The 14,056-nt window shown below is 32.8% G+C and overlaps 1 protein-coding gene across 14 annotated transcripts in view; it reads right to left on the reverse strand.

Annotated features, from left to right (window-relative positions):
• Positions 1-3,913: 3,913 nt before the first annotated feature.
• The window catches only part of LOC129969690 (POU domain, class 2, transcription factor 3-like), a 598,164-nt gene continuing 588,021 nt past the window's right edge, over positions 3,914-14,056 (reverse strand). For all 14 annotated transcript variants that reach the window (XM_056084363.1, XM_056084362.1, XM_056084364.1 and 11 more), the window contains one exon: positions 3,914-13,275. In XM_056084363.1, the coding sequence (XP_055940338.1) occupies positions 12,602-13,275 (674 nt within the window). In that variant the 3' untranslated portion in view covers positions 3,914-12,601. The remainder of the gene's footprint in view (positions 13,276-14,056) is intronic.

Here is a 14,056-nt window from a genome sequence, read left to right on the forward strand (position 1 = left end):
ACTAGCATTCAGCTGCGGAATTTTAAAAACACTAGGTTAATAATCCTTAGATATCAGAATAATTATTTATGGCATAGCGGGACAACTGAGTGAAACTGAAACTGGCAGGTAGTAAAAAAAAAAAAAAAAAAAAAAAAAAAACATGCTTCGTAAATTATAGACGTGAAATTAGAAAAATCCACACAATAAGAATAAGTGGTGAGGATTTTGTGAAATTTCTGGATTTAAGTAGCGATGCTGCAGATTTCTAGAATTTTGCCGAATATGTCTGTCGAAAAAAAAAAGCAAATGAAATATACAATACTTATAATAAGCATAGGAGAATCTAGTTGTTGATATGACGGTAAAAATACGAAAGTGAGTTTTATCTAAATAACAAGTTGCGCATCTTATTATGCAGAAGTGTAAGAAATATTTTAAATAAGAAGGCATGAAGATTAAAAGATTAATGTTTTACGTTCCATGAGAGATAGAGCTCTTTTATATGACTGACAAGATATCACATTTCTTTAAACTTGTAACAGAATTAATCCTCCAGCTGTCCATCCCGTAGATTGGCGATCAGTCCATTTTCTATTGCATCCCGCGTTTTTCGCAGTTTAGTGTGTTTAATTTTGTGATTACAGATTTTTATTGTATCATATTATTATCGTGTGCCATATAGTATCAGTTCACTTTGTTTGAAAAATATTTGAACCTATTTTGCAAACATCACATCTCAATAGTGATTTTTTTTAAAAAATTACGCAGTCAGAGGGTTAATCCACTTTATAGTTTTCTTAATTATACAATTCTAAACGTGTTCAGAATATAAAATATTGCTAAAATAAAGAAAATTTAATTCTTTTGTGTTAAAGAAATTGATAAAACAATTGTTTTCTGGTTCACGTACAGAAGTACAGTGCAAGTACAGAAGTGCTAGTAGAGAAAAGAACAAACACCAACTTCTGACTTTTTGATTAACAAAAAGGAAGTGTTACTAAATTAATATTTCAAGAATTTTTTTTCAATGATTATTTGTACACTTTAGATTCGATACCAATATGTTCTGAATAGCTAAATTGTATATTCAAATACGAATAATTAAATTCGAATTGTTAATTAGATATTTTCATTTTCAATTAGCAATTTATTCTATGTTTTTTGTAATATATATATATATATGAAGTTCGATTTTTATCACACAGGCCCTAATCCTTGGCTATACTAGAATTAGGGCCCCGACTTTTTGTTTTACGAAATAAAAAAAATAAAATAAATTCAGAGTTTTTCTAGTATTTAAAATAAGTTTTGAGTAAATGTATCTTTTTTTTTTCATTGTATTAATAATGTCTGTTCATCTCAAAATAAATAAATATTTGAGCAAATCCGATATAATTCTTTTTGTTCTCTAAAATGTGTATCGAGTCAAGACACATGAAATATTAACAAAAGTTTTCTTTGAGAGTAGCTGAATATCGTTTTCTTTTTAAAGGTCAAATGATTTAATTTCAAGGCACAAACTGAATTTACTACCAGTAAAACTAAAATAAAGAAATCTGTTACAATGTTCACCACAAGATACTTGCTTTTTCGCATAATGTCTACATCATTTAAATTCTTAGAATGACTTGAATATTGTTAAATATGCTGCAAGGGTTTTTGAAGTCTTGAAGACAAGAGTTAATTTTAATAAAATAATTCCTAGTTAAACTGTTGCAGATAAACTAAATTAAAGTGCATCCAAGCCTAAACCAAATGCTGCAATTTCTTTCGTAAATTTAAAAGTGAAAATTATTTTACAAAAGTACTTAGTTGTGTATCGATTTTATTTGAATTATGGAATTGTTTTTAGTTGGAATATGTTATACACTTTATTTGCTTTGGCATAATGTTATATGAAAGTACAAAATTTAAAATCCTGTGAACCCATATTCATTTAATAGTTGCAATAATTAGTGATAAAAACTTTTTAGACCACTAGAATAGGCCAGCCTTCAACTATACTGCATCATTTTAACTAGAAAAATGTATATTTGAGATTCGCGCTTGCATTTTTATTTAAAACATTGCTGGCAAGGTAACTGCTGTTTACTTTTATGCTATTATACAAATTAACATTTAATTTTTGTAATGATTTGAGGCGGATTTCTGTTTCCTTTTACAGATTAGAGAATCTATAAATTTTATCTTGAATCCTGTAATTGATTTCAGAAAATGTATTAAGATTACAAATTTATTTTTTTAAATTAACGTTTTAATATCCTTTTCTAAACAGATTTCATTTGTCGTAACAACCCAGTACCCTCCCCCACTTTTTTTAAGCAACAATCAATATTAAATAAAAGCCTTTTTTAATGTTCTGTTTTTTTGTGTTGATCATATTATAATTTTACAAAGGTAAGACTGATTTTTTTAAGTACGCTTTTAACATTTCACAGTCAAGCTAGTGCAAATATTTATGCGAGTCAGTCTAATCATATATCTTTACCAAATATTATTAAAATTGTAATTCACATAATATGTTGATAACAAGATACGTAGGAAGTGTCTTAAATTTAAAGTTCTTTGGATTTCTTATATCCTTCAGCTACTAAGAATACAATAACATGTGTTGCTTTTTTTATCAATTGAGATGCTTTATTTCGTTTCATCCTTCAGTAACAATTAACCAATACAAAATTTTATTTCAACTAATCAAAGGCTTTTTATGCTTATATTTATGCTCGTATGTAAAATAATTTCATTTCTCATGTATGCATAAAATTTTTTTAACAATCTCAATGTTTGCACAAAGAAAAAAAATTTGGCTAATAAATAAATTAATGATAAATGAAGGATTTAAGAAAAAGTGTTTATTTTTAAAATTTTATTAAAATACTTCACATTATGATGTTTTCTCAGTTTTTTTTTATATCAAAGAATCTGATAGAAGCACCCATTTGCAAGATTACACAGGACTGTGCCCCAAATTTTTAGAAATCCTGACTAAGCTAATGAGATAATTCATAACAATTCCATGCAGAACTATCATTTTCAATGTAGCTATTTAGGTGGCATTTGGATTTTTTTGAACAATCAGTGGCAAAACAGAAGTTGAGATTTTATTATTCTTACACTAAAATATGTAACTATTTAAAGAATTAAAGTTACGAGTGTAATAGCTAAAAATCTGAAGCTTTTGATTAAACTTCACGTGTAAATTTTTCACAAATGCACAAATAAGATTTATTTATTTAAAGTTACATTTAGAATTTTTTTTAACAAACAGTGGAAAAACAAGAATTGAGCTTTTATTCGTGTTAAATTAATATATATATATATATATGTGTGTGTGTGTGTGTGTGTGTGTAACCTTAAAGAATTAAAATTACTAATGTAATGGATAAAAATGGAAAGTTTGATCCAATCTCATGTGTAAACTTTGTCATAAATGCACCAATGAGATTTATTTATTTAAAGTGTCATTTAGAATTTTTTTTAAACAATCAGTGGGAAAACACAAGTTGAGCTTTCAGTTATCATAAACTAAAATATGCAACTTTAAAGAATTAAAGTTACATATTAATTACTAACAAATTATTCCCTATTTCAATTAAATTATTAATATAATGGGTAAAAATGAGAAGCATCATGAAATCTCACGTGTAAATTGCAGATTTATTTATTTAAAGTTGAATTTAGGATTATTTTTTTTATATGAGTTGAGTTTGCTTTGTCTTAGACTAAGTAATTATTTAAGGAATTAAAGTTACTAATGTAATGAGTAAAAATGGAAAGGTTTCCATCAGATCTCACATGTAAATTGTTCCTAAATGCACAGATGAGACAGTGCAATTCCAGACTGATATTCTCTGTCACCTAAATGGAGTGTTGTTGGTGTTGAGTGCAAACGATGCAAGTGTGAGGAAAGAAACAGACAGCATACACATCGAACAGGAATCTGTGTCAATTTATTGCCCTCCTACTGACCTGCTCCCTGGTAACAAATCAGAAACCAACCAAACACAACACTCTGACAACCGAATGGGCTGACTAAGGGGGAGACCAGGGGGCGCATCCATCGCAGTGAAGGACCCAAGCTCCCCCCCGAAGAAGACTTAATTTTTTTAAAGGATGGGATGGGGGTGGGAAGGGAAGAGTGAGGACGATGGCAAAAATGTCCAAAAAAGTAGCCGTGCCTCACCAATAAAACTTATGTACAGGGTTAAAAACTATTCCGCTTTTTTTGTTTTTCTTTTTCATTAAAAATATGCACTATATGTCAAAAAACACAAATCAGTTGTTGTTCAGACATTAAATGGCAAGCATAAACACATGAGGTATATCAGTTCTGTTAACACTAAAATACAAAACACAAACTGCGTACAGGAATCTTTTTTTCTTTATAATTACAAGTAACATTTCATATTCTCAAATTCACTTTTAGCTTTAAACAACAAGAATACATAACTGCGAAAACAAAAACACGGTTATTTTATTTTGTTTTTTGTCCTATTTCTTAAGGGAAATATACTTTAATAACAAACGACAAAAAACATACATATAAAAAGGGAAGGAAAAAATAGAAACATGCACAATACTTGTATTTTTCTTTTAAAACATTACATTAATGAATTAACTTTAATTAACAATCTAAACGAGATCTATTGCTTCAAGAAAACTGCTTTGATTTGCAGGTACATTAAAAAATGAACAAAATATGTATATAAAATACTTAAAGCTTGCAAACAATTCATTACACACAGTCATAAGAGCATTGCATCAAACCACAGACTTTTGTTTCAGAAGTCTTGGGGTATACAAACATAACTTTTTAAAATTTTCCAGTAATAGCACAATAAGGAAAACATTTTACATCGAATTTTTTTTTTATCCCTCATTAATATATATATGGCGCCTACATTTAAATAAAAAATTGAGGCTAACTAACCTTTTGAAAGCAAAAAAAAAAAAAAAACTGCCCGGAATGGATTTAAATTGAAATTAAACAAAAAAAAAAATCGTGTAAAATATAATAATATAATAAACTAGCACCATAATATCGAAAAACGAAGCAAAGGACAGTGACTGACTAGGGACAGGAGCAGCATTACAAGTGGTATTTTAAATATTCAATAAAATTCCCATTTCAGTATTCGTCTTTGAGGTAGTGAGTATAAGCAAAAATGGATGATCAACGTAAAAAGCGAAATTCCTCCAATGATAGCCGACCATTGCTTTGTGCTTTTTTTGTTAGCTTTGCTGTTGAATATATGGCGTAAACCTTTGACAATGAAACGGTCCTCAAAATAGTCACTGATGATTACGGTACAATAGATATAATAATGGGAATGGAAAAACGTCCCTGATGTTAGCACAGTGCGGAGGGGTTCGCGATCTTCGTCTGGTGCCCGGGAACCGAGAGTATAAATATATTACACACCTACCCGCATGACCGCTCGGCCGGGCATCAGCCTCAAAACCACCGCGAACCCCCGCACCAAGACACAGAACGGAGAAAAATACACGAAACACAATTTTTTTTTCTTCTATGGCCTTATATAGTACGCTATACATGGATCTTGATTCTCATTTCTTAAATGCATGATATGAAAAATATATGGAGTTTGAAGTGACCCCCTAAGGGGGCGAAAGGAGTTTGCATCTAAGCAACGTTTCGGACCAGAGTTCACGAGAAAGGGGAGGGGGGGGGGCGGTGGATGCCGGGACCCTAGGGCAGGGGGACCTGGCACTTCAGTAAGGGTGTAGCTTGTTGTGGGCCCCTGCCCTGGGTCTCAGCTTTTTACAATGCTTTCTTTGTTTTAGATGGCGGAAGCGGGGGAAAAAGGAAGGGGACGTCATTGTAATACTTGGAAAGGATCCCTTTGGTCAGGTTGAAGAAGATAAATACATTCAAAGTAATCTCTAAAAGAAATTCATAAAAACGAGGTAGTTTAACACACAAATATCTAATACAAGCGTATTAAAATATAAAATATATACATAACTTACACATGATGTTAATTCATGAGCACTGCGTTTAGTTAACATAATGATGACTTTTTTTTTCATTTTTTTTTTCCTTCGAGAGATTGATTAAACATGAAATCTGGTTCGTCAGAAACCAGTCACTTGCATTGATCGATTGTTACAAAAAAAAAATATCTTTGGACTTTAACATCAATCGTCTAATTGAGAGGTGATACAATTCTTTGAATACTTACACGAGATCAAAATTATTAGGAAAGTGAGTAACAAATTGAGCAAAACAGAATTAAAAATAAAAATTGAATCAACTCATTATTATCTTAATAATAGCAACTCTCGAATGAAACAAAACAACTCATTTTTCTAAAGGCACTAAGAAAAGTATATAATCGAAAACTTATCTTTCAATTTTGGATAACAAATAATTTACAGAGATTTGTTTACATATAACAAAATCTACAAAACAATAACTTATTGCACTAAACCTTTTTTTTAATTAGCACAATAATTTTCTTAATGCACCTTCTCATAACACACCACTAAATATCAGAAAGTTTTAATCAATCTTTGAAAACTAAACCTGATCAAAGGGTTGGGTTTTCTTTTTTTTGATACACAATTATTTAACAAATGCATTAAATTTACTCAAAAGAAAAACAATAAAGATCAAATTCACAGTGCACTCCGATATACAATGTCGCAAACATATATACATATATATGAGGTCAGTTAAATACATTCATTCACCTACTGACCCAAACTTACTCTTATAACAATACAAAAATGTAACACTGACAGTAATAGTTTCTTTTGAGTGTATAAATACAATAGACGATAATAATTTTATTTATAGTCCACGAAGCAATTCAAGATAACAACACCGCATTTAAAATGGGCACTCTTTTTTTTTTTTTTTTTTTAAATTTAAGCTACAAAAAAAATTTAGATATATCGAATAGGATCGATATGAGTCATCCAAACCTAATAATATGTTACTATTTTGCGTCACAATTTAATTTTATGCAAAGAAGTCTTCTTTGATACTAAAATGTAAAATGGATTTAGAGCTAAAAATGCTATAAAAATGAACATACAGAACATGAGTGCCTATTTTAAATGTCTTTCACAAACCAAAAGTGCATTTTTAACAGAAGTTTAATAGAGTACTAAGCATTCAGTTTTAAAATATACATAAATAAAATAATGTAATGCTTAGCATCAACAGTAATATTTCGAGTACACCAAAGAAACGTAAATATTCAAATCAAGCTGAAAATGAAAACAAAACAGAGCTAATAAAAGTACAAAATAAGTCGATGATCAAACTGAGTCGAAAAATGTGCAGCAACAGTCAGATTTCTGCACTGAACTTAGCATTTCGGTAAATGAGTCTTCAAACAAATAGTTTACACATATCGATGCGTTAATTGGTATTCACCACACAACTGACAATATTTTTCATTGGTCTGGCTGCAATGCACAGCTGAATTGCGATATTTATCTTTGATTTTTCTTTTAGGTGGCCATTTTACACACACGATACGATAAAGGGAAAAAAATAAAACGACCGATCAAATAAAACGACCATGTGATCAAAACACCCAACTACAAAAATTTACTATTCATTTGAAACTGCTTATCATAATCAAGGAAACATTAGTCTTTCAGCTAACACAACAACATACATAAATAAATATTACTGTAGAATTCGCGCCATAATTTGCACGAAATTGAAAAATTAGTCCATTTCTCATTTATTAGAACATAATTAATAACAATAAAAAAGAATTCAAATTTTCCTTCATGTGCACATTAAATCGAATGAATCAAAATTTCTAAGCAGGGTGTTTTTTTTATTGTTTTTTAAATTTTTCCACATGATACATCGGACTCGTAGACAGCGGCAACAAGATTCTTATTACAACTACTTTATTATTTAGTATAGAAAGTCCCTGAAGTTTTATAAGCTGTATCAGCCCCTTTTTTTTTCTCGTAAGAAAAACTGCAGAAGCCAGAAAATGGTAGCGTTTCACTTATTTTTTTTCCCCCAGGAGTCTACATTTATCTCAAACAGGATATACTTGTATAATGCAGGGCTGTAGCAGGCACCTAGCATCGAGCCTTGCGGAGTGCACCACTATCTCCAAAATAGTATATAATCCTGTGGTTGCATTCGGGATAGACTCGAGGACAGGAGCCGCTACTGAATAGGAACCTTCACCAAAAGCACCAAATGGAAGGCTTCGAGCAGATTGCCTTTCTCTACATGTCAACAGAAAACAAGAATGCCCGTGAGTCGGCCGCAACCTTCTCACTAGAATCGGTTCACCTCCGCGACCGGAAGAACTCGTTCTCAGAGACAGGAGACAGTGGTTCAGGAACAAGCCAACCAGCATTCAGTTGACTACAGCATTTCGAGAATGCTTAATTTGTACAGCTGGAATTCGTTCACCTCAAATGCAGTTTATAGGAACTTATATACCAATCGGGTGAATGCAAGAAGAGTACATTCCAAAATACAAAATTTAAAGGATATAAAAAAATAGGAAGGATTATATCAGTTGGACGTATGCAGCTACTAAAGTTCTTTTGAGGAGTTAAATATATATATATATATATAATGGTACATAAAATTTTAAATGGTACATTGAGATCAAAAGCAATGAAAATATGTGGGGAAAAAAAAACTTCTTTTATTAATCTTTTTTCTTTTTTTTTTTTTTTTTTTAAGTTTTTGGATTTGTTCTTAAACTCACGGATTCAAATAGACGTTGGGTTTCTGTAACTAAAAGCATTAAAAAATCATTTTGAAAAAGCAGTGGTAATTAATAAAAAAAAAGTTCATTACTTAAAATATGAGCAAATTTCACATTAACTGATCTTTTAAAAATTCGGAAAACATTTAATTAAAATAGACTTGGACAAAGAAAGATTCAATATCAAACACAAAATTGCGACAATGATCAAATTAATATAAACACTGCGGGTTTGTAAGAATTATAGCAAATGCGTATATATCTTTTTCTTTTTTTTTTTTTGCTTTTACAAATAAGAGATACGTTAATGGTGCAACATAGTCTAAACTATAATTTTAAAAATTAAATTTATGAATTATAACCCAGCAAAAGAATTTAATTCTGAATATTTTTGATAAAGCAGTCTAGCATTACATAAACTGGATCGTATTTACCATAGTATAATACAAATGGTAATAAAATTAAATTTTTCATTACTCTTGTATAAGAAATTGACAGAAAATGAAGCCTAGAAAGATTTGCAAAAAAGAAATTGATAAATCTAAAAATATTGAAAGGATATGTGAAAATATAGATTTATAATTTTTTAAAATTAATTCTGATGAAAGAGATGAGATTTCTCCCATAAAATTGTTTATTTTATTAACAATCCAGACGAATTTTTCAGCTTAATTTTTTTTATGGCAGTCATGATTTGCAATATTCTGAATAGTGAACTGCCCTTTAATTACAATAAATCCAATCATTTACACTAATTAAATAATTCAACAGTAAAGTGATGAAATCATATCATTATATAAATATATATATATAATTTTAAAAAGAAATTTTAGCAAGTAATTTAGAACCACATCTTTTTTTAACTAACAATTTAATACAAAGCACAGTTAAATGAGATGGTGAATATTACGGAGAATGGAATGATTTTAAAGTGCTTTTCCATCTTACCATAAACCACTGTCTCCTCTCTAAATAAAATTATTACTTTTTTTTCGATAGATTTACATGATGCAAGTAAATATTACATCTTGAGGAACTTTTAACCTGCTGGGCGGACCGCAAGGAACTATCGTTGGTAGAATGTTTTCATGTGTATAATGTATTCTTAGACACAACAGAGCTAGTAATTAGTAAGTGAAATACCATTCACAATGAAAAAAGTCTTGGATTTTACTGTCATTAAAAAAAAAAAGCAACGAACTTTCTTTTCGCTTGGCCACTGGTCTGAAAATTATTGAAGTAATTAGCAGTACAAGGGAATAACTAAAATCTAATTAGAATGGGGGAAAAAAGGAAACATAATAAAAACAGAAAAGGGAGATGTTTAAAACGCAGACTTGAGCCTTTCCAGATCCACAACTACATTATGTTACAAGTTTGCCATTTCTCCACCGGGCTGAATTGATTTGGTATGTCAGATCCAGGTGCCAGCCAAACGAATAAGAAGAAGACCGATTTTTTTGGAAGCTCTATACGCAGTTTGATTAATTCCTTACTAATTTCAGAGAACTTAGCCGAGGGAGTAAATAAGTGTTAAATGCGGTGCGGGAATGAGGTAGGGAAGTCAGTGAACTTGGTCGATGCTGCTTAGTGCCTTTGTTCATAGTACTTCAAATAGTAACCACTAAGCCATACTAATTTTTGTTACACAATCCACCTGAGTGCATAACATTGCCTGAGCTGCTTTTTGATTTCGATTGCTTGCAATGATGAGAGAATGAGTGACGATGAGGTGAAGGACGCGTCGGGCCCGGGACCGGCTGCGAAAAGAAAAAGGACAGCCATGACGAGGGTGCGGCCGGCCCACAAGCAGCCCTCTAGGTGCACATCAAAAACGAGTGTTGGGAGAAAACGCTACAGTAGAAGAGACTATTATAATTCCTAAGCTAATAATGAGGTATATCTTTTTTTGGGGAAATGGGGACCTCGGCTGTAAAGCCCTGGTGAGAGAGGAGAGAGAGCGTGCAATAGTTGGTGTTCCATCTCTGTGTGGCGCTTACCTCATTGGATTCGAAACGCACACAGAATGCAGCTCTTTCTGATTCAGAAGCCCAGGACTTTACAAGTCTCAAGACTACTCGGTGCGCTTCAATTCTGAGTCGTCTCAACGAGTGCCAGAGCAGCATTGTTTAAGATGATTCCAGAAAAGAAGGCGATGAAGTCCCCACCTCCCACAAAGCTTCTGGCTTGCTTACCCTGAGATAGTAGAGCCCCATACGACGTTACAGGATTCGACATTGCAAGCGACGCGGTTGGTACTCTTTCCCTACATAAAAACTGCCACTTTTGTTCCATCTTTGGCGGCACATATCTGAAGGTCGGCACTGCACTGAGGGTACAATTCGTCCTCGTCCCACCAGATATGTGGCCGCCCTTTTAAAACGGGCTGCTTTTAAAGATGTTGGTATAAAAACACCAGACACTACAGACTACATTTCCCTGCTAATAAACAGAGCAGCAGTTTATTTACAGTACAACAACTGACAAAAATGAACTAATAAGAGCCATCTGGGAAGCGGCAAATAAGTTACTAGCGTTCTCTTGCCAAACACTGACTGGCGCTTGGATTTTAACTCTGGAATAATCACCATAGAACGCGCAGAACTGTAGCGGCTTCGGAACAAAAAAAGGATTGAAATGGCTAGGAAAATATTGCAGGAATACAGCGGGTGAAAAAAAAGTTTCCGTACGATTGGCGACGCCCTGTTAAATTTAACACATTTTGTCGCTAAATATGAATAAGAGAAAAAAAAAATAACGTTTTCAGGATACATTAATAAGACTGAAACTCAACAATATCATTTTTTTGGACCGAAATGATAATCAATTTGCCAAGCAAATAAATATGCACAAATTCGACAATACTCCGATGATGAACAGTAAAAGTTTAGATTCGCTTTTTGGCCTTTTAAAACTGATACGATAAAATATATAAAATTGGGCAATTTTTATCAAAAACATAGTTTCGTACAGAGGATACATAATTTTCGAAAGAGAGGATCCACGCTATAGTACAGAAACTTTTTTTAATCCACTATATAAATTCTTTGAATGTCTTTTTTTTTATTTTGATTTTTTTTAAATCATCTATATTTTAAAAAACTTTTCATTACTTATCACACGGAGTTAAGTAAAAACTACTAAATGAGTTTGGTTTCTTCGAGACGTCCGAGAGCTTTCAAAATTTATTTTACACAACGTTAAAAACATTATATGCTTTCATAAAGTTACAAATATACATTTTGTTTAGAAAGGTGACAAGTCATTAGAAACATGCTGCCTAAAAAAGAAGCGGCGTGTTCTACGGCGATTTACATGAGCAAACTGGATATCGCAAATGTGGTTCAATTTTGCCGACTTTTTCTCGCCACCAAGCGCCATTGATTATTTTTTGTTTGTTTTTCTTGCCAACGGCAATGAGAAATGGCCAACATGATGATTAACTCTAGACCTAAAAGGTGATACAAGGACACCGGAGCTCAGGCCACCGGACCTGCTGGATGAACACAGGGGACCAGTGGCCTGAGCGGGAAGAAGGAGAAGGAAAGATAAACAATACGAAAAAATGATGAGTTCCCTGAGACACTGCAGACGTAGAGAGTGTTGGTAGTAACACTGTACATCATAATCCCTGCCCTAGAAATATGGCCCATGTGCCATGCATGTTCAAAATATAAAGTTCCAATGAGGTATTATCATCTGCTTTGAAATCGCAGCCACAGTCGTAGTTAATTGTTCTTTCACTAGCGTTCATATAGAATATAAATCATCCTTGACACGGCGGTGTCGATGGGGAAGTCTATTTAGTAATCTTCATCTTTGTTTGAGAAACAGTTAACAGTGATATGAATTTCTTTGTGTTTTTATAGGAACTGTTGCAGTGTAGGAAGAACGGATTACTCGTTCTTGATCGTCGGCGAGACAATGGCAGAGGCTCTCGATACATTGGTCGTCACTGAGGTAGCTTGTTGAGCGGTGCCGGTGGGCAGCATGGATGTGATGGAGAGGTCTGTGGCGGTGACGGGCACACCGGGAGAGCGAGGAGGTGGTGGCGTGCCGACACCGAGAGAGGTAGCTGTTGTGGCTAGCGCTGACATGGACATCACCATGGCGGGTGGCGTGACTGGAGACACCAGCGATGGAGGACAGGACATGGAACAGCTGGTCGGAGGGTTGATCCGCTTCTCCTTCTGCCGCCGGTTGCAGAACCAGACCCTCACCACCTCCTTCTCCATGGTCAGCGATTCGGCCAGCATGGAGATCTCTTCGGAGGTTGGTTTTGGATTCTGAAGGAAGGACTTCTCCAGGGCTAACCGGACCGTCGTTTCGATGCTGGTGCGCTTTTTTCGCCTTCGCCCTATAGACTCTGGGGAGGTGTGCACGTTTGCGAGGGCAGCCGGGTTGTTCATGGAGGCATCGGTATCCTCCAGCCACCGCTGCAGCATCGGCTTTAGTTTGCACATGTTTTTGAAGCTGAGGTTGAGGGCCTCGAACCTGGAGATCGTGGTCTGGCTGAAGTCATTGTTGTACAGTTTACCCATCGCCAAACCCACATCTCCTTGGGTGAAGCCTGAAGAAAAAGACAATTAGTTTTACATACAAAATGCAAAGGACATGGCGTAATATGAACGGCTTTAGATTAAAAAAAATATATATAATTTCATGCTTCATGTCTGAATATGAGTTGTGAAGATTTAAATATAAAATAGTGAAAATTCAAACAAATCACTTGGTTTTCAAACAAAAAAAAATTTTATTGTAAGAATGCTTTTCTTAAAATTTTGGTGATGAAAAAACAAAAGATTTACAAAAAAAAAAAAAAAAAAAAAAAATCACAGTTTTTATTTATTATTATTAGAAATGATAAGATTTTTATATTATTTAAAAAATTGAACTTAATGTGGAATTAAAAAGGTCTTTTCATGGTAAATAAAGTTTCGACAAAAAATTTTCAACTTAAAGAAAATTTTAATGGTTCTTATCAGTGGCCATTCAGCATGTAGTTCAATCGATGTTTCGAAACTAACTAAAAAATGAGATTATCTAAATAAGTAAATGAAACACATATTGATAAAAATACTAACTTGCAGAAGGAGAAGAAAATAATTTTTAAAAATCACTTAATGAATAATGTTGAAGGACAAATGACCAAATTTGGAACATTTAAAAATAAGCCATGGGCAGAATGATATACAATCATTTCTTTGCTTTTTAATAATTAAATTAATAAATAAATGTCATTATAAATTTTAAAATTAAAAAAAAGATAAAACAGGTATTTCAAGTATTTAAACAAACCTCCCCCCCCCCCCAACTGTTTAAGTCAAGAGTTAAATTAAACGATAATAAAA

Source organism: Argiope bruennichi, chromosome 5, assembly GCF_947563725.1.
Source record: "Argiope bruennichi chromosome 5, qqArgBrue1.1, whole genome shotgun sequence".
Taxonomy (NCBI): Eukaryota; Metazoa; Arthropoda; class Arachnida; order Araneae; family Araneidae; genus Argiope; species Argiope bruennichi.